The 26,451-nt window shown below is 46.3% G+C and overlaps 1 protein-coding gene across 2 annotated transcripts in view; it reads left to right on the top strand.

Moving 5' to 3' along the window:
* The window catches only part of ITGB5 (integrin subunit beta 5), a 118,830-nt gene that overhangs the window by 59,904 nt on the left and 32,475 nt on the right, over positions 1–26,451 (top strand). For both annotated transcript variants that reach the window (XM_045812743.2, XM_045812741.2), the window contains exons 6-9: positions 4,470–4,631; positions 6,079–6,174; positions 7,967–8,056; positions 18,670–18,804. In XM_045812743.2, the coding sequence (XP_045668699.2) occupies positions 4,470–4,631; positions 6,079–6,174; positions 7,967–8,056; positions 18,670–18,804 (483 nt within the window). The remainder of the gene's footprint in view (positions 1–4,469; positions 4,632–6,078; positions 6,175–7,966; positions 8,057–18,669; positions 18,805–26,451) is intronic.

Here is a 26,451-nt window from a genome sequence, read left to right on the forward strand (position 1 = left end):
TCTAATGTAAACTCTCTGTGGAGTCCCTGCTTATAAAATCCGAGCCCAAAAGCCCGGGTGAATGAATAAGCATGTCCTGACTCATTCTCTGCAGCCCAGCCTCTCGGCCGAGTTTGTTAATATCACTTACATAACAAGAGTCCAGTTCAGAGAAAGCAGAATTATTATTATTATGCTGTGCCATTCTTTGTTTGTAGAGCTATTTCTGTTTCAGATGCAACCTTTCAATTTAACAAACATTTCTCTTGGACCCCGCAATCATTAGTTGAGAGACTACTAAGTTATTTTAATGATCTCTCTCTCTGACACACACACACACACACACGCACACACACACACACACACACACCCTCTATACCATCCTCTCTCCCTATATGATTAGCTAAATGAGCTTTATGAGTAAGAAACGGATCACCTGAATCTGGCTTCCCTGGTCCTTACTCGTTCAGTGACCTTGGGCTAGTTACGTAATGTCTCTGAACACCAGTTTCCCCCTCTACATGATGGCGGTGTATTTCCTGCATTACAAGGGTTGCAGTGAAGATCAAGTGGAATAGGGGAGGTGATCAATAAATGTTAAGCATTATTATTCCTGTTTTTGCTCACAATAAAAAAGCTTTTGAGGCGTTAAATAATTTGGTCAAAGCTGTGCAGGTAATTACAGGTGGCAACAAAATGAAAATGCCTATCTTGGGGCACCCAGATTCCACATTGTTCTGTGTCCTTGTTGCCAGCCTCCTTTAGATTCCTGCAAGCCCCCCCGGGGAAGCTGGCGTGGAAGAGAAGAAGACAGAAACAGTTGAACAACAGACCCGCCTTCAAAACCCAGTCTTGTGAAAGTAGTACTTGGTTCTGAAAGACAGTTGGGGGCACAATGGAAAAAAGAAAAAGATATTGCCTGTCATGTCACCCCCAACCACAATATGGTGTATGTTGTTTCGATTGCTCTTACTCTCTTTTTCCTAGAAAGTCACACTCATTTCTCACGTGGTTTGTAGTCACAACGCCATTATAGTATTGTACACTTTGTTTTCCACTTAGTATTACACATGTATACACATAACTTCATACTTTTTATGAGCATAATTTCTAATGGCCGGAGAGGAGAGATCTCGTACACTTTGCCATTCCTGAATAAGGGGTTCACATCTTTCCCTGTGTGTCACTACTGGTGAAAATACTGCTGTGCATACCTCAGAAAACTGCTTGCAGATAGAGTCCCTTGAAGTCGAATCAAAAGATTGAGTCAAAAGATGTATATTTCTTGAAGGTTTTTTTGTTTTGTTTTGTGTTAAGTCACATTATTGGGGGATAATTTACGCAGAGTAAAATTCACCCTTTTAGGCTAAAGTCTTCCAGCCACGCCCACAGTGAAGATAGAGATTGTTTCCCTCCCCAGAAAGTTTCCTAGCATCCCTTTGTTGCTGGTCCCTCCCTTTACTCTCAGCCTTTGGCAAATACCAGTTTGTTTCCGGCCCTATGTTTTTGTCTTTTCCCGAGTTAGTACGTTGCCTGTGGAGTCAGGTGTTTTTCACTTAACGTAATGCTTTGGAGATCTGTCCAAGTTGTGTGTGTTAGTAGTTTGCTCCTTTCTGTGCAGAACAGTATTCCATTGTATAGATGTACAACATTCTGTCTCTCTGTTCACCACTTGACGTGCATCGTTTCTACTTTTTGATGATTATGAATAGCTGCTATAAATATTTGCATATGGGGCGCCTGGCTGGCTCTTTCCTATTCTTGATCTTGGGGTTGTGAGTTCAAGCCCCGTGATGGATGTAGAGATTCCTTAAAAATAAAATCTTAAAAAATACATTTATATAGAAATCTTCATGTGATCATAAATTTTCATTTCCTTTGGGTAAATACCAAAAAGGGGGATTGCTGGGTTGATGGTAAGTGTATGTGTAACTTTATAAGAATCTGCCAAGCTGTTTCCAAAGTTGCTGGAACATCTGTATTCTCACTAATTATGAGAGTTCCAGTTATACCACATCCTTGCCAGCAGTTTGTATTATCAGAGTTGGTGTGTTTGCCATAGAAATAGCTGTCTAATAGCATTCTTATTGTGGTTTTAATGTGCAGTTCCTTAATGACTAATGATGTGGAGGACCCTTTCATGTACTTATTTTCATCCATATCTCTTCTTTGGTGAAACGTCTGTTCAAGTCTCTATCTTTTTAAATTCAGTTGTCTGTTTTCTTACCTATGAGAGTTCTTTATGTGTTCTGCATACAAGTTCTTTATCAGATTTTTATTTCTTTGCAAATGTTTTCTCCCAGTCCAAGCCTTGTCATTTCATTTTCTTAATGGTGTCTTCCAAAGAGCAGATGTTTTTAATTTTGGTAAAGTCCAGTTCATCAGCTTTTATCCTGTGAATCATCTTATCTAGGAAATCTCTGCCTATACCAGGTCACAAAGGTTTTCTCCTGTTCCTTCAGAAGCTTTAGAGTTTTAGGTCTAGTTAATTTTTTAATCTCTTTAGTAAGAGGTATGGGTTGAGCTTCATTTTTTTCCATATGGATGTCTGATTGTTCCAGTACCTTCTATTGAATTGACCATATATGTGTGGGTCTATTTATCTCTATCATGCTCCACCATCTATGTTTATTGAATGTCTCAATTACTGTTGCTTTATAATAAGCCTTGACCTTAGATAATGAGTCCCTCAACTTTGTTGTTTTTAGAAAATTATTTGGCTAGTCTCCATTATTTGCCTTTCCATGTGAATTTTAGATTAAACTTACCATTTTCTCAAAAAGCCCTTCTTGGCTTTTGATTGGGTTTGTGTCAGGTTTATAGATCAATCTGGGAAGAAATGACATGTCAGTAACATTGATACTTCTGATCCATGGAAACTAACTCTGTACATTTTTTTACACTTTTTAGGTCTCTGATTTTCTTTAAGGTTCGTAATATACATTGTCAAATGAATGGTTGTTCTTCTACTTTCTTGTCAAGGTGTTTAGCGTATTATTGTGTCCTCGTGGATAGCACATCCACATTTTTCCTGCAAAAAGTGCTTCCTTGAAGAGTCCTCTGTATCCTTCCAGCTCAGCTTAAGTTTCACGTACCTTGGGAAGGCTTTCCTTCCTCCTCCTCTCCCGTTTCCATTGACATTGTATGTACCTTCATTAGCACCCTCATCATGATGTGCTGGAGTGTGTTTCTGTTTGCTTGCACGCTCCTTGGGATCTGGAATAAGCTGTTTTGTGGACCCAGTGCCTTCCATAGGGCCTGGCACACAGTAGGAGATCAGCAATTACACGTTGGATGAATGTTGAGAGTTGAGGAGACTGATTACCCAAAAGGTTAAGTTCCTTCTCACAGGAGGCATCCTGCTGTCAGTCCTCATTGGCCTTTCTTCAAACCCTTTTTCTCTCTCTCATTAGTCTGACTTTTCGTGATTTATTTTTTTATTTCCATGCTGCTTTTGGAGCAAGTGAGAAAATACTATAGCTCTTTAAGGCTGTTAAATTCGTCAATATGGTGATAAGAAAGACAGTGATGCCCTCAACCCTTCCTCTGCCAGAAGTTCAACAGCTCTTAACTTGTGAAGTCTGTGAATCCAGTCTTCGGCTTTCACATCAAGCGTGCATGTGTAGACAGCTCTCGGCACGTGTCGTACTTCCTGTACTCACTGTGCTACCAGCATATTCGCGGATGCCCTTTCACTATTAGCAAGAAAGTGGCCATGTCTTAGTTTCTGTTAATAATAATGACTGGGAGTGTTTTTGTGCAGCCCTGGAGCCACAGTGGCTCAATGTGAGAAATAGAGTCTTTCCCTCGCAATACAGACTGTGTTTAGCTGTGCCTCTGACTGGAGTGCGTGCATGAAGCAGTGAGGGGAGAACGGAGCTCATCTGATTGACCTTAACACCAGAGTAGCTCAGTTAATGGCTGGAGTGGTCTACACCTGCCAGATTAGATGGCAGATTTTACCACATCCTCCAAAGACAGATCCATTAATCACTGGAACATTCCATCCTGAGCGATTTGTGTCTCACTGGGGGACTGAAGTGTTCCCTTACTAGTCATCTTAGATAAGGCCAGCTGGTGCATTGTGGGCGATTGGGTTGAGGTGGGTTAAAGGCTTTTGTGGTGAAGGAATAATACGTGAAGCTAAAAGGGGAAGCGTCCAGAAGGGGTAGCCCTTGGTATAACTGAAAGGAGCAGGGAAGCATCTGATGGTCGGGAGGGAGGTTCCACGCACATGGGCCAGTATGGGCCCAGCTGTGGAGATTAGTCTCTGTGCACTTAGGCTTCCTCAGTCCAGGCCGTGTCTCTCCTCAGCTCTGTGGAATCCTTCCTCTGGTTTCTATGAGTGTTCCCCAGCTGTGCCTGTAGGGGAATGCCTCTGATTCAGACCATGACCCCGGGAGAGGGGCCAGTGCCCTGTCCAGTGTCCTGGGGCAGGCGTGGGCAGCAGTCAGAAAATGCTTGGCACCCATCAGACTTCTGTCTTTCAGGAAAAGATCGGCTGGCGAAAGGATGCATTGCATTTGCTGGTGTTCACTACGGACGACGTGCCCCACATCGCGCTGGACGGAAAACTGGGGGGCCTGGTGCAGCCCCATGATGGCCAGTGCCACCTGAATGAGGCCAATGAGTACACCGTGTCCAATCAGATGGTGAGGGCCGGGGACCCCAGCCCTGCTCCCATGATCCTGCCCGTGGTCCAAGTGCTCACCTGGCCCCCTACTCATGGACTTTACTATCTGTTCTGGAAATTGGATTTCTATTCCATCTCCCCCAGCTGGGCTTCCAGAACTCCTCATTAACTTAGAACGTTTCTCACAGATTTCTGTAGCTGTTTCATTTTTCTGCCATTGTGCACTTAAATGCAAGCTAGTTAAGAAGAGGGAACCAGGGCAGACAGGATAGATCTCAAGGGTAGAGGTGATCTTACAGGAGGGCAGGGACAGTGCTCCTGCAGAGATCAAAACTGGGATAGAAGTTACAGGGCAAAACAAGTGAAGATAAAACTTTGTGACTTCTAGAAATGAGCCCCAGAAGACACTGAGTTCTGTCAGTGTCAGGAGTATGGCTGCAAATGTCCTGCACAGAATGGGAGGCCCCAAGGACCTTCCACTGTTAATAGTCTATGACTATGACCATGTCATTTAAAACAATTTATGCAAAATTTCAAACATATACAGTAGTAGATAGACCAGTGAAATGAACTCCTGTATACCTGTCGCCCCGATGCAACGATTATCAAGATCTTGTCACACTTACTGTGCAGTTAAAAAAAAAAAATCTATACCCTCTTCCTTCCCAAATCCATTCTGGTGTCTAGCTAGATAGAACTATTTTATTTTTTATGTATGGTGACTAACATAATATAATAAAAAATCATTATTAATAAATAAAAAAAAAAAGAACTATTTTATTTTTTGCTGGGCAAGCCCATTTTCTCCAGTTTCGAGCCTTACATATTATCCAAGAGTAATGGAGTCTGGAAAAAGGACTCTTAACTATAAAACTTGATAACTGTAGAGCTGACGAGGACCTCTGTACCCATCGTTAGCCCTTAAAATCCTTCGGGACATTATTAGACTGCCTCTCAGACTCCCCTCCTGCTTGGCCCCATCCCCCACCACTGCCCAACTTTTAGTCCAGAGGTCAGGAGCCTCTTCTGCCCATTCCGAGTCGTTCGCAGGACCTGTTAAGGACATTGGCAGGGCCAGTTCTTGGACTTAGGAGAGGGAAAATAAGGCAAGGAGATAGGGAGGAAAGGTCTTAGGGAAGAGAGGAAAGATAACGGGAGCTGATGGTAGATGGTAGGATGTGGTGGCTGGACTCAGATCAGGTGTGGGAATCTCCCACTCATCATATCTCCATTCTGGCTTGGCGGGGAGGAAGGGGGCAATGCATCTAGTTTGGGAGGCGCCAAAGGGTCCTTTCCTAGAGATCTCTGCGTATTTCCCCAGTTTGAAGCTCCAGATGGGGCTTGGTTATTATGGGTGGCCAGGGGAAGATGCTTTTCCCAGCAAGTGTTGAGTTCCTGAGTGCATGTTGAAGCTGAGATACCTGTTAGAAATGTTACAGCCTTCACCTTTTTTGGCCTTGGCCTAGGACTATCCATCCCTTGCCTTGCTGGGAGAGAAATTGGCAGAGAACAACATCAACCTCATCTTTGCAGTGACAAAAAGCCATTATATGCTCTACAAGGTATGTCTGGAGGGAAGGAGGGAGGCTGGTGGACTGATTCTGGGGCCCATGATGACCCCAAGGTGAATAGGAGATTAGACTGTGTGGCAGGGCAAAGTGTGGGGAGGTGGGGTGAGGAGTGTTAACAGCCTTGCTCTATGTGGGAGGAGATGCAAAGGAGGGGTGGAATATAGCCCTGTCTTGATCTAGTGGAAAATAATAGTATTGAAGAAGCTATTAACATTCTCCTAGCAGTGCATGCCTTTACAAACAATGTAAACATATGGTATCTAGTTTGATCTTGAGAAAAACTTTGGAAGTAGTATGAGCTCCCATTTTTCAGGTAATGAAATGGATATCCAATGTAATAGGGAAGGAAAATATAAAATAAAGGTGTACAGGAGGAAAACCCAGGCATCAAAGGAGGCTACATCGCTGACTCCAGTACTGAGTTTTATGCCTTCCTCGAAGAGTAGGGCAGACCAGGGGCTTAGTCTGAGACAGGAATTCCCAAAGAAAGCAACAGCTGTCTCAAGTGAATAGAGCAGTCTGTGTATGAATCTATTCTGTCTAAGAGACTTTTCCCGGGTCACCCTCTGGACCGTCATTATAAGCTCCCCTCGTGAATGTGTTCTTTCTCACAACCATAGGCGAGTCACATTTTGAACCAGAAGTCTCCTAGTTGCTCAGGGGGTGTTCGTGTAAGCTAGATGTAAAACCCAGCTCCCCTCTGACTTCCTTTGCCTTGAGAAGTTATGAGAACTGAATCAGCAATCCCTTCCCAGCCCTATCCGCCCCTCGGACCGCCAGCCCCCGTCCCCTCTCCAGACTGCTCTTAAATATCCACAGAAGAACCTCTGTCTGACTGTGGTTTTCTCTTGCTTCTGCCTGAGATTATCACTGATAAAATGCCACTTATATCTACTTGAGTTCTTTCTCTTCTTCTAGTCTGAATCAATTTTAGAAGATGAAAACAAGGGATGAGGATTGTTTTCTTGTTTTGTGCAGTGGAAGAAAGCAGGACAAAACCTGTCCATTTATAAGGAACATCTCTAGAGGGATCGATTGCACAGACTAGACTGGGTATGCTTCTAGACGCTTCAAGATTGTTCTTGCTCAGAACCAAGGACACCTTGCCCAGGCAGTCGGCCCATGTAGCCCAAGGCAGGCTGAGGGCAGTGGGAGTTTCTAGAGGTCTCTGGCACTTTAATACATGACATACTCAGGTATTAGGATAAATGAAAGAGGAAAGGCAGCCACTTCATGGCTGCCTGCTGTGCCTCGGGACTTCACCCAGAAATACCCAGCTGTCCTCGGGAAGCCACCATTCACATCTGAGTTCCCTATTCAGGGAAGAGGCCATAGTTGAGACTCTTGGAAGTGCTTCTCCTTTTGCTCCTGCTGAACACATCGAAGACGTCCTTGAGCTGAACCCAGGAATACAGATCTATGTAGATCTGAGGAAAGATGGCAAGAATATCAAGACTGTGTTGCCCGTAGAGGAGCATGGAATTTCAGAGTTGTCTGTTGCATGTCAGGGAGAGAGATCTCCCGGAAGGAGCAGGACATTCTGTTTCAGGAACAGATCTTGCCAGGCCCTTTGCACTCAGACCTTCTGGGGTTGATATTCCACAGTCTGCTGCCCAGCTCTGTTCCCCAGAGCCGGTTCTTCTCGCCGTTCCTTGTGGCGTCTTCTCCAGTTCATGGTGTGAGAGAGCGTGGTGCCAGGGGTCCTTAGTGGTCTAGCTCAGGAGCTCAGTTGGTATAGAAGGGTAAAATTGGCTTATATTTCTTTTTTTTTTTTTTCTTCAAGAATTTCACAGCCCTGATACCTGGAACCACAGTGGAGATTTTACATGGAGACTCCAAAAATATCATTCAGCTGATTATCAATGCGTACAATGTAAGTCGTCAGTTTCTTCCCCGCTGCCACCTCCACCCCACCCTCTCCCACCGAGGCTCCAGGAGCTGGTGTGCACGCAGGTGGGCAGTGAATTATGCTGGCATGTGGGGCTCTGCTTCCTACTGCCTGTCGCACTCTCTCTTTCTCTCTCTTTTTTTTTTAAAGATTTTATTTATTTGACAGAGAGAGAGAGTGTGCGTGCACAAGCAGTGGGAGTGGCAGGCAGAGGGACAGGGAGCAGGCTTCCTGCTGAGCAGGGAAGCCCGATGTGGGACCCTGAGATCATGACCTCAGCCAAAGGCAGCTGCTTAACCAACTAAGCCGCTCAGGTGCCCCAAAGATTTTATTTATTTATTCGAGAGGGAGAGAGAGAGTGAGAGAGAGAGAGAGAGATTGCAGGAACAGGGGGAGGGGTAGAGGGAGAAGCAGACTCCCCACTGAGCAGGGAGTCCGATGTGGGACTGGATCCCAGGATCCTGAGATCATGACGCGAGCCAAAGACAGATGCTTAATCTACTGAGCCACCCAGCCGCCCCTTCGCTGCCTGTCTCTTGAGTTTGATGCCTTTCTCCTTCACTCAGGTTTGGGGTAGAGAAGGCCATCCTACTTGATGCATCCTCTCCCCTCAACTCTGCCCTCTTGACTCTCATCAAAAGTTGAACCCAGTGATCAGCAAATGGCTTGATCAGACTCAGGCCAGTGGGCCCTGGACATGCTTGGGTCCTGCCTTCATGATAGCCTGGGCCCGTGGGAGCACCATGCTTGGGTAGGCCCAGGTTCTCTGCACCTGCCCAGTTGCCGAGGTGATCCTGCCTGCGTGTTGGCAGGAAGTGAGAAGTGTGCACGCTGACCTTGCCTCTTAGTGGACAGGCCAGTCAGCATTCCCCAGGCTCTAGGCGCTCTGCATAGAGCTGCAGACTACAGTGGAATATAAGAATCCAAGAAGAAACAAAAGGTCTTAGCCTGCCCACTTAGGTCTGATTGTAATCAGGGCCTTTCAGAGGGAGGCTTTGAGGGCCTTGTGAATTCTGTGTTCTGTGACTTGTCACACTGACTCAGCTCTCTGTGAGTAGTAAGTGGGGCAGTGCCAGACACGCACTTCAGCTGTCCCTTCCTCATGCCAAGCCCATCTCTATGATTCCCAAACCATTCTCCTTCCTATCCTCCTTTCCCTCAGTTCTGTGGACCCATGAGGTACTTGACTCAGACCTACTTTTCTCAGGAAAATGGCAAGCCCAGTTTCTTGTGCTGGCAAGTATGTACCCTCTGCTGTCCCCTCCCTGCTAAGCTCCACTAGGGTTGTAGCTTCCAGTGTCCACCCAGCTCCTCATGGGGCCAGCTAATTCCCAAATTGGAATTCACAGTGCAAGTCCCTGTTAAAACAAAGTTACGCATAAAGTAAATATAGTTTAAGTAGCACTATTAGTCCTAAACTTATGTAAAATAGACATTTGTGGGCTAACCTGGGAACCTCATTATCCACTATGGCATCACACATGTGGTAGAAAAACCATCTTAAACCAAAAAGGTAAAGGATCTATATTCTAGAAACTAAAAAATACTGATGAAAGACATTGAAGAAGACACAAAACAAATGGAAAAACATTCCATGCTCATGGATTGGAAGAATAAACATAGTTAAAATGTCTTTGCTACGCAGAGCAATCTACACTTTCAATGCCATCCCGATCAAAAATACCAATGATATTTTTCAAAGAACTGGAACAAACAGCCCTTATATTTGTGTGGAATCAGAAAAGGCCCCGAATCGCCAAGGAATTGTTGAAAAGGAAAAACAAAGCTGGGGGCATCACATTGCCTGATTTCAAGCTATACTACAAAGCTGTGATCACCAAGACAGCATGGTACTGGCACAAAAACAGACACATAGACCAGTGGAACAGAATAGAGAACCCAGAAATGGACCCTCAACTCTGTGGTCAACTAATCTTCAACAAAGCAGGAAAAAACATCCAATAGAAAAAAGACCGTCTCTTCAGTAAATGGTGCTGGGAAAATTAGACAGCTATATACAGAAGAATGAAACTCAACCATTTTCTCACACCATACACAAAGAAAAACTTTAAATGGATGAAAGACCTCGATGTGAGACAGGAATCCATCAAAATCATAGAGGAGAACGTAGGCAGCAACCTCTTTGACATCGGCCACAGCAACTTCTTTCATGACACATCTCCAAAGGCAAGGGAAACAAAAGCAAAAATGAACTTTTGGGACTTCATCAAAATAAAAAACTTCTGCACAGCAAAGGAAACAGTCAACAAAACAAAGAGGCAACCCACGGGATGGGAGAAGATGTTTGCAAATGACACTACAGATAAAGGGCTGGTATCCAAGATAGATAAAGAACTTCTCAAACTCAACACCCAAAAAACAATAATCAAATCCAAAAATGGGCAGAAGCTATGAACAGACATTTTTCCAATGAAGACATACAAATGGCTGACACATGAAAAAATGTTCAGCATCATTAGCCATCAGGGAAATTCAAATCAAAACCACATTGAGATACCACCTTACACCAGTTAGAATGGCAAAAATGGACAAGGCAAGAAACAACAAATATTGGAGAGGATGTGGGGAACGGGGAAGACTCTTACACTGTTGGTGGGAATGCAAGTTGGTACAGCCACTTTGGAAAACAGTGTGGAAGTTCCTCAAAAAGTTAAAAATAGAGCTACCCTATGACCCAGCAATTGCACTACTGGGTTTTTACCCCAAAGATACATATGTAGTGAAGAGAAGGGCCATATGCACCCCAGTGTTCATAGCAGCAATGTCCACAAGAGCCAAACTGTGGAAGGAGCCGAAATGCCCTTCAACAGATGAACAGATGAAGAAGATGTGGTCCATATATACAATGGAATATTACTCAGCCATCAGAAAGGATGATTACCCAACATTTGCATCAACATGGGTGGGACTGGAGGAGATTATGCTAAGTGAAATAAGTCAAGCAGAGAAAGACAATTATCATATGGTTTCACTTATTTGTGGAACATAAGGAATAGCAGGGAGATCATTAGGAGAAGAAAGGGGAAAATGAAGGGGCGGTGGGGAAACAGAGTGGGAGACGAACCGTGAACGACAATGGAGTCCGGGAAACAAACCGAGGGTTTCAGAGGGGCGGGAGTGGGGGGATGGGCTAGCCCGGTGATGGGTATTAAGGAAGGCAAGTATTGCATGGAGCACTGGGTGTTATATGCAAACAATGAATCATGGAACAGTACATCAAAAGCTAATGATGTACTGTATGGTGACTAACATAATTTTTAAAAAAAGGAAGGAAGGAAGGAAGGAAGGAAGGAAGGAAGGAAGGAAGGAAGGAAGGAAGGAAAAGAAAGAAAGAAAGAAAGAAAGAAAGAAAGAAAGAAAGAAAGAAAGAAAGAAAGGAAAAAGAAAGAAAAGAAAAGAAAGGAAGAAAAAGAAAGAAACCCCTCTTACCTTCCCAACCGTGACTGATATACAAATGAGTACTGGGAGCTCTGCCTTGCCAACGTTGACTTTGTCAACCTACTGACGCAGTCCTGTTTTGAGTTACAGAGTACTGCTCAGCTGGACCAGGGGCCAGGGGTAATGGGCTTGCCACCGGGGGACCCCAGGGCCCTCACTTGGTCTCCTGGAGCTTCCGTGTCCTAAAGGCGGTGAGCTGGAAGGCAGTAAGGATTTGTGGGTAATTTTCTTTCCTCTACCCACGCCCACCTTCTATTGCAGTTAAGGGTACTCTTCCTCTCACAAATGCTCCGATCCTTCCTCACTCCTGGAACTTCCTATGAGAGAAACCAAAGTCTTCCTTCCCCTTCTCTTACCCCATTCCCCACATACTGACATCCTCTTTTCTGTTCTCTGATTTTTAAGTCTTCATCAGACCCAGCAGGCCAGGGTTTCCGGTTCACCTCATCTCTGGTGGTTTTCACATTTCCACAGTGAGTGGAAACATAACCTACTGAGAGAGTGTCTGAGAAAAGAGTATGTGTGAGGGAGGGGACCCAGGCCTGCTAATGTTGCTCCCTTTCTGAGGGCCACTCCTTACTGTGAACCTCTTTGGCCTCAAGCTGTGGACACTGGACTAGAGGAGTCAGAGTGAGAGCCAGAACCCCCGCCTGGTGCTGCTGTCCCTGTCCCTCTGGGGGTGCAGGGGCTGAGAGACCCCTAGGTAAGGAAAGGGACTGCTGCTGGACCTGTTGTCACTATGGGGTGTGCGTGTGTGTGTGTGTGTGTGTGTGACCACAGCTTGCCTTTTGCCAAGCCAGGGCCTTTGGAGAAGAAATGGCTGAAGAGCAAGCCCGTCTTGGGCTCTAGGCTGGGGTGAGGATTTCTCCTGGGTTTCTGGGGACGAGCCCCCTCCCCAGCATTTCCATCCTCAGTTAGCTCCTGAGTTCAGATCCTGTTAGGAGGTTGGCTGACCTACCTCAGAGGCTCCCCTGAGAGCACTGCTGAAGGCCTTGGCTGTCTGCTCCTATGGCTTTAATCAAGGAGGGCATAATGACTCTGAATTGCACAGAACTGGCTGGGTGGGATAAAGCACTCTGCTCTGTTGGTGCTTTAATGGGCTGAGTGGTTCTATACCCCAACATTTATGTGTGGGACCGCTGAAAAGCAGGGAGCACAGGGCATTATTGTTGGTTCCCTCTGTGGGAGCTCATAAATGCCCGGGGTGTTCTTTCTTTGAGATATGTTGCGGTGGCCCTAAGCAGGTTTATTACATGTAAGTTCATTTTCTTTATGATAATCCAGAGACCTAGGGAGCATGCTGTCTGTGGTCGGTGGACGTTAGGAGAGGAGTAGAGAGCCCTCTCTACTGCTGAGGAGTTGGGGTCTGGATGAGTAGAGAAAATGTTCTTTTCCAGGCAGGAGCTACATTTAACCTGCGATGAATCCCCGAAGGAACTCTGGGAGTCCAGGACTATAGCTTAACTCTGAGCTCAGCTGGCTCCGATGAAAGAACGTGTTAGGAAGTGAGACACGCGACTCACAAATGAATGTTTGAAACTCATCTCTTAACATGGCCGATTCTGGAATGCTATCTGCAGTGACTGTTCAAATTCAGTGGACAAATTTTAAAGGAGTGTTATTGAGATTGTGAACAAAATAAACTGTACAGATTTCAAGTATAAAATTTAACAAGTTTTGACACAGGTACACAATTTTGAAGCCATCACCACTAACGAGATATTGAACATGTATATCAACTCAAAGAGTTAGGATCGTTGGTAATTCCCTACTTCCACCCCCTCCCTTCAGTGCGGATTTTAAAGATACTAAATATACAAATGTGAGACAGCAAGGGTGGAGCAAAGTCTAGTTGGTGGAAGCCATGTTGGTGCCTGTTGGTGCTCAGCATTGACAGTACCTGTTTCCCTGGCCATGGTCATTTCTGACAGATGCGAAGGCGGGGCTGGGCCTTGGGGATGCGTGTGTGCGTGTGCGTGAGTGTGTGTGCGTGTGCGTGCACACTTAGCTCGGGTTTTCCTTTCACCTGCTTCTCTCCCTGGCCTGGGTCTGAGCCCAGCTGTGACCGGCTTGTTTGCTTTTCTCTGTGTCACCTTACCGTCTCCGCGGTTTGTGGTGGATTCCATATGAGTCATGCAGCAGATGACTAAGTTTGGGTGTTGACTCTGACCTTCCCGGGAGAGCTGGCCAACCATCTGTGGGGACATTCTGAAGAGATTTTGGTTGAAGCACATGTAACAGATGAAACAGCTGTGGGATTTAGCGAGGCTGAGGAGGGAGCAAGATGGGAAGGGTTTAAGTCCATGTCTTGCAGACTCAAGTCTGTCGTAGACAGCTTTCATAGTGTGAAAGCTTCAACTCTGGGCTTTGATTTATATATTTTTGCTTGCTGTGCCAAATTCTTCATTGCGAGAGATCACCAAGTCCTCCCAAAGGGGTTTAGCAATGTGGAGCTTGGCTGTGCTTTCTGTGCTGGGGAGAGGTTCTCTTCTAGAGTCCAGAAGGAGACTCTGGGTGCACACATACAACTCCAGCATTGTGTCACATTGAGAAAGGGGACTAGGACTCAGAATCACGGCAGGGGTGGGGGGTGGAGCAGGAGGGCTCTTTTCTGAGTGGGGAAGAACAGAAGGAGCTGGAAACCACTAGCCTGGCATGTGGAAGGGTAGTAGGAGAGGCTGTGGTAGATGTGTCTCCTAGCGGAGCACGTGTTCCTCTTTTTGTTGTTGCCATCAAGTCTGCGTCCACCCACTCCACAGCTGGCCTGACTTAAAGCAACTGCAGACGTGATCTAGCCTGCCTGAGTATGTTAATAGCCTTTAAACTTCTGACAACCTTGACATTGTCTCCTTGTCCTAGAATGAGAGGTAAGGAAACATCTCAGGGGCAAATCTGGTAGGAGTTCATTGGATTTCAGGAGTCGTATGTAAGTCTTCGCGCGTAAGAACTGCGTTGCCTGTAGCCGTGACCGCCTACTATAGTTTATACTCCATCCCATGTATTCATTCATTTATTCAACGAATATAAACAGAACACAGTCCTGCCGTCTGCGAGCCCATAGTCTTTCACAGGAGATAGACCCTGATGACCAGAATGCAACGTGACCATCTGTATGTTCCAAGGTCAAAGCACTGGAGGGAGAAGTCCTGGTTCTGTCCTGCCTGCCCCCAGCAGCTGAGGGACCCCGGACGATGCCTATTCTTTGGCCTCAGTCCCCACTTCCATAAACTGACAGGTTGGAACTGAATCACTCTGCAATTCCTCCCCCCAACATCTTCAGAGTTTCTGATTCCTGTGGGGAGCAGGAATAACACAAACTTCAGATCACAACACAAGGCTTTGGGGTCTCATGGCCAGAATGGAGCATAGATTTCATTGCCACCCATTACAGTTACCATTTCATTCAATAGGAGCCCCAGTCCCCAGTGCTCTTTCTCCCCTTTTAATGCTTCCAAGTGGCAGCTCCAGCAGATCTTCACGGGGAGGGAGCACTAGTGTTTCCTCCCCATGTCTTGTTGGCAAGCCACAGGACCCTCATGTTTTATGTGACTGAGCCCGAGTAATTTTTTACATAGCTCCAGTCGACCTAGCCCTTTTATGACATACTGATTTGCCTCATTCTCACGGTTATTCACAATTAGAAAATATATACATTTTAAATTGACCTTGTCTTAGAATGTAAATCAAAATAGTATGGTACTGGCACGAAAATAGACACATAGATCAGTGGAACAGAAAGAGACTCCAGAAATAAAGCCACAATTATATGGCCAATTAATCTATGGCAAAGTAGGCAAGAATATACAATGGAGAAAAGAAAGTCTCTTCAGTAAATGGTGCTGGGAAAATTGGACTGCCACATGCAAAAGAATGAAGTTGGAACACTTTCTAACATATACACAGAAATAAATAAACTTAAAATGGATTAAAGACCTGAATGAGACCTGAAACCATACGAATCCTAGAAGAGAGCACAGGCAGTATTTTCTCTGGCATCAGTCATAGCAACATTTTTCTAGATGTGTCTCCTAAAGCAAGGGAAAGAAAAGCAAAAATAAACTATTGGGACTACATCAAAATAAAAACTTGTGCACAGCGAGGGAAACCATCAACAAAACAAAAAGACAACCTACTGAATGGGAGAAGATGTTTGCAAATGACATATCCAAATGCAGGGTTAATATTCAAAATATATAAAGAATTTATATAATCAGGGTGCCTGGCTGGCTTAGTCAGTGGAGCATGTGACTCTTGATCTTAGGGTCATGAGTTTGAGCCCCACATTAGATGTAGAGATTACTTAAAAATAAAATCTAAAAAAAAATAATTTATATAACTCAATTCCAAAAAACAATCTGATTAAAAAATGGGCTGAGGACCCAAATAGACATTTTTCTGAAGAAGACCTACAGATGGCCAACAGACATATGAAAAGATTCCCAACATCGCTGATCTTCAGGGAAATGCAAACCAAAGCCACAACGAGGTATCACCTCACACCTCACACCCATCAGAATGGCTAAAATCAAAATGACAAGGAGCGGCAAGTGTTGATGAGGATGCAGAGAAAGGGGAGCCCTCGTGCACTGTTGGTGGGAGTGCAGGCTGGTGCAGCCACTGTGGGACGCGGTACGGAAGTTCCTCAAAGAATTAAAAATAGAAATACCATATGATCCAGTAATCCCACTACTGGGTATTTACCCCACCCCCCAATGAAAACACTAATTCGAAAAGATACACGCACCCCTATGTTTTTTGCAGCATTATTTACAAAAGCCAAGATATGGAAACAGCCTAAGTAGACTGTGGATAAGGTAGGTGTGGTGTATATACACCATGGAATATCACACAGTTGTAAAAAGATGATACTGTGCCATTTGTGACAGCGTGGATAGAACCTGAGGGTATTGTGCTAAGTGAAATAAGCTAGACTGAGAAACACGAATACCATATGATTCTACTCATCAGTGGAATCTTACACAAAAAGCAGAATCAGACCTATAAATAAAGAGAATGAAGTGATGGTTGCCAGAGGGGAGGAGAGGTGGGAGATTGGGCAAAATGGGTGAAGGAGAGAGAGAGAGAGAGAGATACAGCTAGTTATGGAATGAATAAGTCACAGGAATAAAAGGCACAGTAGATGTAGTAATTTTGATGTGTCTTTCAAAAATAATTTTCAGTTTCTTTTACTAGGTCTGAACCCCTTAGCATAGCTGCCATTTAAACATCCATCCATTCGTTCCCCAGAATCTTGTGTTCAGTCCTAGGGTGAAGTAGGTTATGGCTCTGGGAGCTCACAGCTCAGTGAGGACAGCAGCTTTGTAAAGAACTGTGTTCAACGGGAGAGTGCCGGGCTGTTGAGAGGTGCTCGTGGGACTCTCTGCCAGTAGAGGCTGGCAAAAGAGGATGTGGATTTAAGAGCTGGAGTATTTTTAGAGTTGTCGAAGCACTTGGACAATTTGTTGCAAAGGGGGAGACTATTTTTTGCAGAGAGTATTTTCAACAAGCTATTAATTTGTTGGGAAAACGGCATATTTAACTTATTCAAGTTTAGCACTACAGGCTCAGCAAAAAAGGAAAAAAAAAGAAAGAACAGAACCCCAGAAGAGCAAGAGGCAGTTCTGCCAGCATCTGTTCAATGCCATGTTCCCTGAAGTGCATCTGAGAGGAGGGTGTGGGCCTTGAGAGTCATCCGTTGATCTTGGGGTCCATGTATCCGGGTGTCTCTCAGAGTGTGTGCCTCCGGCCATACTGAATGTACTTAGTGTGTAAACAAATTTATTTTTTATAAGACGTGGCCCCTAGACACAAGCCGGTTCATTTGGCCTGAGTCTCCAAAGTATGTCCTCCACAGAGATTTTCAGTGGCAAGTTTTTCAACTTATGGGTGTGTAGAAATTTGCACAAACTTTTCACAAACTAAATAGTTCTGAATATCCAGCATCCCGATCAAAAAGCATTACTAACACCCAGGACCACCTGTTGTGCCCTCTTCTATGGTTTATCTCTCCAAGGGTAACCATTAATTTTGCCTCTTTTCAAATTTCATATAAATAGAACCATACAGTATGTATGCTCTTGGCGTCTGGCTTCTTTCGCGCAGTGTTACAAGATTCATCTATGTCATGGAATGTCCTGTTTCTTTCATTGTTACTGTATGGTATTTTGTGTGAACACACCATAATCGTTTTGTTAAAAGTCTGTTCTACCGTTGACAGGCATTTGGGTGGTTCCGGTTTCTAGCTGCTGCGGGCAGTGTTGCTATACACATTCTCATGCGTGTCTCTAGTCAGTACACATCTCTGTTGGGTATAATCCCACAGGGAATTGCCAGGTCCAAGGTTGGTCCAAGCATTCATAGATATGGCCTAATAGTTTTCTCAAAGCTTATACCAATTCACACTCACACCAGCAGGGTGAGGGCCCCAGTGGTTCCACATCCTTTCCAACACTTGATATTTTTCATCTTTTATTTTTTCTATTCTGATAGGTAACTTTGGCTTGATTTTTATTTCATTCACCATCTTGAGAACATAATCCCCATGTAAGATACTATTCTTTCAGAATGTGGTTCAAAACTCAGTGAATGTGGCCCTCTGATGGAGGGTGGGTATGAGTGTGAGGATTAGCAGGGTGGATTCCAGGAGAAATGGTTTTGCTGAACCGGTTTTGAAGGTTGACAAGATGCTAGCCAGGGGAAGAGAAGAGAGAAGAGCCATTGATGAAGGGAATACTATCCCAGGCCCATGTAAACCCCCAGAGTCTAGGGAGCACGTGGCAAGATTTGAGGAGCTGCATGTCCGAAGCTGAGTGGGAAGAGAGATGACTCTGGAATGGTGAGCAGGGACAGAGCATCACCCCCCGGAAGCAGATAGAGTTACTGTATGGCAGGTGGACCATTGTCAACCTCTCTGAGCTCACGGTGGGACACCTTGGACCATGTCTAGCAAGGTGGCATGTGGGTGTGGAGAGAAGGGAAAGGATGAGGGACGGGCAGTGAAGCAAGCCCTCTGGCTCTTGCCTTGGCCTGAGACTCCTGAGTTAGACACAGTCATGTGGGCCTCAGAGGACCAGTATGGAGAACATCTCTGCCGCAGCCCGTACTAAATGGTTCTGGCTCCGTCCCCTCTCTCTGTTCAGAGCATCCGGTCTAAAGTGGAGGTGTCCGTCTGGGATCAGCCTGAGGATCTTAATCTCTTCTTCACTGCTACCTGCCAGGATGGTGTGTCCTACCCTGGCCAGAGGAAGTGTGAAGGCCTGAAGATTGGGGACACGGTAAGTTCTCACCCCCAATTATACTTGTTAGCATTGGTCATCATTCTTTGGCTTCTGGTAACTTTTATGACTTATTAGAGTCCTGTAGGGGTTTACGTTCTGTCTTCCAACTCTGCACTGTGGGGGGATGCCTGCTCCGTGCTGTGTCTTCAGGATGCCAGGTGGACTTGCTACAAAGTTTCAGTCAGGAGACAGCACTCAGTGTGTTGCCCTGTGAGTCTTCCTCAAGTTGACATTGTGCCCTTGGTGTTTTAAAACATTATTATCTTCATTTGACAGGGATGAAATTAGGTGGGAGAGTATGGTGGGAATGTAAGAGAAGTGGCCTTCATTCCTAGTCTTCTACAGCTTGCTCTATACCTTGGATAATGTGACCCTCACTTTTCCCTTCTGCAAAATATGAAGAAAGCCATCCACTTCTTCTGATTCGATCAGATGGGGTGGATAACTCCACAGCAGTGGAGCGCATAGAAGCTGTGTGTGGATTAAGTTGGTGTAATTAACGATGGAGAAGGAACATTGAATGTAAAGGTGTGTGTTCTTGTGCGCCAAACCAGGGACTTGAGGAGGGGGAGGTGAATATATGGGTGATGAGAATGGAGAACACACACGGGCACAGAAGCAGGCAGAGTGGTGATGGAGAGCTGTCTGCACGTCTTCCAGAGCTTCCTGCTGCTAGATGCAGGCCACAGATCCTTTCCTTGCTATGTTGACAGTTTCATTGCTCAGAATATAGAAAGGCAGTGAGAGGAAGTTCTCTTCCACACATGAAAGAAAATGACTGAAGCCAAAAAATTTATAGGGACCTTGAAAGTAGATGGCCATATCTTTGGGTCATTAGGCACTAATGATGGCCAAGGTGGATATCAGCAGACTTATACCCTGGACTCTAGGGAAACAGGTCAGAGAGACATAGGGAGAGCTGCATGGCTGGTTGTGCCTCAGGGTGGCCTTCTGGGGCTTTCCCACATGCCATGCTTGATCCTCTCCCTCCTTCCCTGTCATGGCTGCCCTTCATCCCTTTGCGACACACAGGCGTACATCTCCCCTGTTCTAAATCTTACAGTGGTGCCTTGCCCTGCTAAAGGTACAATTCAAAATATGTATCAATGTTGAGGAAGTGAAGGACTCTAATGACTAAGTAATAAATCTTTATCTAAGACATGTTTCTTCCAAGTTGCTTTTGTTTAAAAAAAGGGAAAGAGAGCCTAATGAAGTTGTCAGATGATACATCATCAAAAGTGAAAAATGATTTTTTTGTGGAATTTAACTCAGAAGGCGCCTCTAAGGTAAGGTGACATTGCTGTAACAAAAATCCTTCTATTCCCATCCTCCTAATTAAATGAGCCAGGTTTTTTGGAGGGTGTGCTTTAATCTGGACAAATACAAAATAGGAATAGAATTGATCCCTGTCTTATTTAGCAATAAGTAATATTTTACGTATATATGAACTGTTTGGGTGGGGAAAGCTTCATCTCCTTAAAGAGGCACTTCTGATAAAATTTTATATTTAATACTTGTCAGATTTTGCAGTATATTTATGTTGTCTTGATCTGTTGTAATGATTAATCAGTCCAGATGATTTTTTGAAAACCACAAAAGCCCAGTAGTCACAGGGTTGAAAGAGACAGTCATGAAAGATGGAAGGAGGCAGAGATCACCAGAGAAAGAGACACATAAGTGAATCCCATAGATCTGTGGGTGGAATGTCTGGTGCAGTGTGTCGGGAAAGCAAAAAGCATGAAAAGCACCCAAACGAGGAGCCCTTTACCTGGAGAAAGAGGTGCAGTGGGACAGAGGTGAGAAAGAGGATCCACAGCATACACAAGACACCTGGGTTTCAGGAAGGTTCTTGACAGTGTCTAATGGCATCCTCACGAGTAAGATAAATAATGTGAGTTGATGACAGCACAGTTAGGCAGATTCATAGCTAAGTGAACTTGCTTCCTAAAAGTGTAATAATGTCAGCTGGAGGAAGACTTGAGTGAGGTTCCAAATGTCTCTCATTTGTTCTCAGTGTTCACTACTGGCTGCAGTTGAAGTCACAGAAGACCTGCTTATCAAATGTGAGAAGGTCACAGAACTGGAGAACACAGTTTATCTCATAATACAGGAAAACCAGGATTTAAAATAACTTTCAGAATTCAGCTGGGTTGAAATCACAGGACTGCTGTCTTGCATTTAGCTCAGAATATTAACAGGGTGGAGGAAATTTGGTTTGATAGTGGTTTTTGAGAAAAGGATCTGGCAGATTCTGATTCTCAAAGGCTTAATGTGAATAAACAATGTTGCTTAAAAAAAAAAAGCCAACTGAGGTCGCGTTAACAGAAGTATTTTGAAACCCCACAGAGAATGGTCCCACTCTTCTTTGTGTGGGTCAGACTGCATCTGGAGTTCTGTGTTCAGCTCTCTCTCTCTCTCTCTCTTTTTTTTTTTTCAAAGCACAAGTGACAAGCGAGTGTCACGATGAATTGTCTGGAAACCAGGAAGGTCAAAGGATCTGGTGTTTGTTGATAATAATGATATAAAGTTGGATTTCTTTCTGGAGGCAGGGGCTCAGGCAATTGACGCTGCTTTAAGCAAAAATGAGAAGGTCGTTTTAAGAATATTGGGGTCCCTCACGGACCCAAGAGGCAGGTGCAGTTAGCCTTAGGAAAGACAGTGAGTTAGCTCTGTGTTCCTCACTACTTCCCTATGAGGAAGGTAGTGTTACTCATGGTGACAGGTGAGAAAAGCTGTGATGCTGGTACTCTAGCCCACCTTTCCCTGGCCTCTTGCTGCCTATGATTCTGTTCTCTCATATCTGTTTCGGAGGGTTCATTTCAGAGCAAAGTACGATAACAAAGAAACTACGCAGGGAGTGTAGTTTATCGAGTGCCTTTATGAGCCGTGCCTCATTCAGTGCACATACCCTGCGGCTCAGGTGGGGAACGGGGCGCTGCACTCGTGCTGCTGGGCAGCCTGAGATTTGGGAGTGTCACGACCTGCCCAAGACCCCCCAGCTAACAGGCGGTGGCCTCGCAGCTCAGATCGTGGTCACCTGACTAGTCGTCCTTACCATGGAGGGAATAACACGCGTACCGTTTCGTGGGGATTTATGATGGGCCCTGTACCGCATGCAGTAGGGACTTCTCCACTACCTGTATGGTAGACGTTACTTATCCACCTGATGCGAGAAAGCCTAGGCCTCCAAGGGGGACCCGAGAAACTTGCTGTAAGTCCCTCTGCTTGAGCCGCAGCACCTAGAGTCACATCTGAGACTACTGATGCCGGAGTCCGTGTTCTACGTCGTGCACTTGAGACGTAAAGCTTTCTAGGAAGCCTGGGTGGCATCACTCCCACCTGTATCCAGACATCCTTGTGTACAGATTTTGGGTTTTGCTGGGATAGCTCAGGAAAGTAGGGACATTGTCCAGAAGACAAAAAAAGATTGTATTATTATTATTATTATTTTAAAGACTTTATTTATTTGAGAGGAAGTGAGAGAGCTCACAGAGGGAGAGGGAGAAGCAGACTCACTGCTGAGCCAGGAGCCCGACATGGGGCTCAGTCCCAGGACCCTGGGATCATGACCTGAGCTGAAGGCAGATGCTCAGATGCTCAACTGACTGAGCCATCCAGGTGCATCCCCCCCCCGAAAGATTTTGTATGGCATTTTTTCACACACAAAAAAATCTCCGATGTATTGGAATGACTTATAGAGAAGCTGAAATAGAGACAGAAGAAAGGTGCTTCGTCCACACCGATCACCCTGGACAGTGCTGCTGCACGGGTGGGCCAGCAGCCTCCCTTCCACTCAGAGGGAAGCCTGCCATGGCAGCTCGCTGTGCCACTGTTGTCTTGCTATCCAGGAGGCCACAGTCATACGGCCTCTGGACCCACAGCGAGGGGGGTGGAGTTCTCATTTTCTGTGGCTGGAAATAGACTAGCACAGAGCAGCAGCCACTCACCCATCACAGCAGAAATGAAGCTGCCTGCTGGCCACACCAGCCCACAAGAGGCAAGCTCTTGGAGGGCCCCGGAGGCACAGGGGCAGAAGCAGCTGCATAATTCGCAAGGCCCAGTGCAAAATCAAAATATGGGGTCCTTGTTCAAAAATACCGAATGTGAAGATGACAACAGCAGAGGATTAAACTGAGCATGAGGCCCTTCTGAGTGTGGGGCCCTGGGAGTGCACAGGCCCAGGCTCATGGAGCCGGCCCTGGCAAAGGAATGAGGGGGGCTCTCCCTCAGCCCCCCTTTTGCTGAAGGAGAGATGCACTTCTGCACTCCCAGCTGGGGCCAGTCTGATTCTCCTCATCCTGGGCCAGGAAGACAAACTTTTGTCCCTCCTCCCAGACTGAGCCTTCTCTAGAGGGCTCACAGTTGGGTTCCAGCAGCCAGGCCTGCTCCTGAGTATGTGGGCTCTTCCTCACGAACACTGGTCTCAAGGACAAATCTGGCAGAGGAAATACACATGCGATGAGTCAGCCCCATAGAGGGTGAGGGGTGCAGCTATAAAAGCTGGGTATGGTGTCCCAGCAGCCCCAAGGACGAAAGACCCACACCACAGAGGGGTGCTGTTTGAGCTGAGGAGCATGAGTAGGGGTTTTCCAGGCATGGAGAGGGAAGCATAGCGTGTGCAGAGCAGTAGGTGAGTCTGAGGGTGTGAACAAGCTTTGCCCTTTTGCAGGTAGGAAGCAGCTGAGGGGGGTGGGTTGGGGCCTGAGGCAGGCTTGGGCCATGTGGGTAGGACATAGGCACCAAGCTAAGGTATCTGGCCATTTTTTGGCAGGTGGGTGTTATTCTTCAGTGCCATGATTTGGGAGGTCCATGGACTGGCACGAGGTAGGCAGAAGGGCTCAGGGACTTACCTGGAGAAAAGGGATTAGGGAAAGCAGTCAGGGTATAACTGTCATCGGGTATCTCTGGGTCTGGCCTATAGATGAGGACATGGCCATGGTCGGGGTATGTGGGTGCAGCGTTGGGACAGCTGGGTTCAAGTGGCAGCCAGGTAAGTCTCACCCCCTTGTAACTAAAGCTTCCTGCAGGAGCAGTGGGAGGGAAGGGGTGCCGGTAGAGGCTTTATGGTCACTTCCAACCAGAGGCTGTGGTTTTGTGACTTTTCTGTGTTCTTTGGGTTAAGAGATCTTTCCAGGCAGGAAGCAGGAGAGGTAGCAGGGGATGAGGGACAAAAGAAATACTCCTTAAATAAAACCTTCAAAGTGTCCAATCCAATGAGGTTCTCTTCTCCAGTGGTTTCAATTTTCTTTCCTAATTTTCCTCCTCTGGTCCCAACACCAGCCAGTGCTGACTGAGTGGGCCCGGCCATTGGGAGTTGGTTTTCTCATGAACTGACTTTGACAAATCAGTATGCAAGTGGCCAGCAAGCACTAACGCCCAGTACAAAGGACCTAGTGAGCCCCATCACGGGCTTCCCACGGCATCCCCCTCTCCTGTCCCCTCCTTTGGGGCTCTGCAGCCTGTGCCCATGCCCAGTGCTTTGTTTCAATGAGCTCCTGGTGGACTTGGCATCTGTACAGCCCCGGGTTTGGTGGGTTTGGGGTGGGGGCTGGGCAGCCCTTTTGAAAGCGTGGATCAGGCCAACAGCCCTGCGGGGAAACCAGGAGCATCCCAATGAGGCAAAAAGAACAAGACTGGATGGGAGGGAGGGCTGCTATGTCCATGACCTTCCTCTGGAATCTCGGAGTGGGAGATGGAAAGTCTCCAGGAACTGGGGAGCCTTGAGTATCAGTTGAAGTCCACAGTAATCAGGGACAAGTCTCTTTCCAGGGGCCTGACAGAGTCTGGATTCTTTCCTGATCCCTCAGGGAAATAGACTCTGAAAGGAGGTAGCAGAACAGATGTACTTATTCCTGAAGTGCTTTTTATAGCATTCCTGTGCCCAGCAGGACCTATGAGACCACGGCTGAGTTAGACGGAGCTGCTCTCTGCTTATCGGGTAGCTGGCGCATACCAGCTGCATGGGCCTGACAGTTAGGACCTGGATTAGACCACAGCTTTGGCGGAGGAAGGCCACCAGGACTGCCTAAAGGCCAGTCTTCCTCGTTCCCCTGGCCAGGCAGACAGCGTATGAGGCTTTCTAAATCCTGGGTGACTGGCTGCCCGCACTGATCCAAGGGCTCCCCTGGCTTCTCCACTTACTCCCCGGCAAGCACAGACACGTTGGGAAGACAGGGGAGATTGAATTCTCTTGTTACTTTGTTCCTTGATGCAGGCAAGTTTCCCTGGGGTAGGTTATGTTCCCAGATGAACACTCCTCACAGTCTTTCAGTCATTAAATCCCTTTGGCTCTTGGTCTAGCTGATTTCTTTGCCACTTATTCCATTTCTGAGCCCCAGATGCCTTTGGGAGGCAAGGACTTATCATTTAACGAGTCCCACACCACTGTAGCCCCAGGAAGTGGTAGCCTTGAGCAAGTCATGGCTTCTCTCTGAAGGGAGGGATGTTCACCTCTGCACTTTTGACAGCCCCATGGGTGGCTTCGGTCAGGTACCCCAACCCCTTCCTGTTTGTAAGCTTGGGTCATCTCTAGCCCAAGGCAGGAAGATTTGGAGATGCCCCTGGTCACCTCCTTGGGGATCACCATCTTGTCCCTGCAGTTAGCTGGGCCACCTCTCCCTCTGTACCCAGATATGGACTCTGAACATCTGCCGCGTTCCCTAGTTCCAGAGATGATGTGCCATCAGCTGTGTGACCAGCACTAAGCTCCCCTACCCACGAACCCTGTTTTCTCTCCAGTAAATGAGAATGCCTCTTTTTAGGGCATGTAAATGAGATGCTCCTGGAAATGCCCAGCACAGTGCCTGGCACTCATGTAGGCATTTGATCCCCGGTAATTATTAGTGTTTGTTGTCATTAGGCAGAGTTCGGTTCCCGGGTGGGTCCTCATCTTGTTTCCTTACCTCAAGAGCCCACCTGTACCTCAGGTCCTTGAAACTTAGCCTGTTTCTCCCTTTGCCTCCTCCCAACTGTCTGTGTAGACCTGGAGGCTGGGGGTGGGCTAGTCCCAACTGTCTGCAGCTGGTTTGGCTCTTGCAGCATCTTCTGACTCTGGCTGTTGGTCATCATCCTCAGCTCACCTGTCCATCAGCATCGCTCGTGACACCCCTTGGCGGACGCTGATTCCTGAATGTCTAGTCCCCTGGAGGCGTGCCTGCTGCCAAGCAGGACTCTCTCTCTGGGGCCTCCCACTCAGTCTCACCTGCACCCACCCTGGGGTGTCCCTAGATGTCACAGAACCCGAGGGGAAGCCTTTTAGAATTAGTAAAGACCCCAAAGTGATAGGAATCTGTAGATCATTTAGGGAAAAAAACGTGTTTTCAGTGTTCTCCCAAAATATACATTGTTACCTAAGAGTGGCCAGTAAAGCCAGTTATAGATGACTTTTTAAAAATCAGCTTTAATCCAACCCAGATAATGTAATTAAGAATGACAGTAGCTAAAAGTAGTTTCTAACCCATTCTGAGCTTTGGAATGACCCGAGGAGCCTTTTGAAAAACGAAGACACTCGGCAGGTAGTCTGGTGGTGGAATGGCTGGGCAGGTCTGCCCGGGAGCGCCACCGTGCAGGGGAGAAGTGTTTCCGTTTCCGTTTCCAGTGCCGTTTGGTCAGGGCGTGCGCCTCCCCACCTGCGGACATGCTGGC

Source organism: Ursus americanus, chromosome 4 (genome assembly GCF_024610735.1).
Source record: "Ursus americanus isolate L20-20 chromosome 4, mUrsAme1.1.p, whole genome shotgun sequence".
NCBI classification, from domain to species: domain Eukaryota; kingdom Metazoa; phylum Chordata; class Mammalia; order Carnivora; family Ursidae; genus Ursus; species Ursus americanus.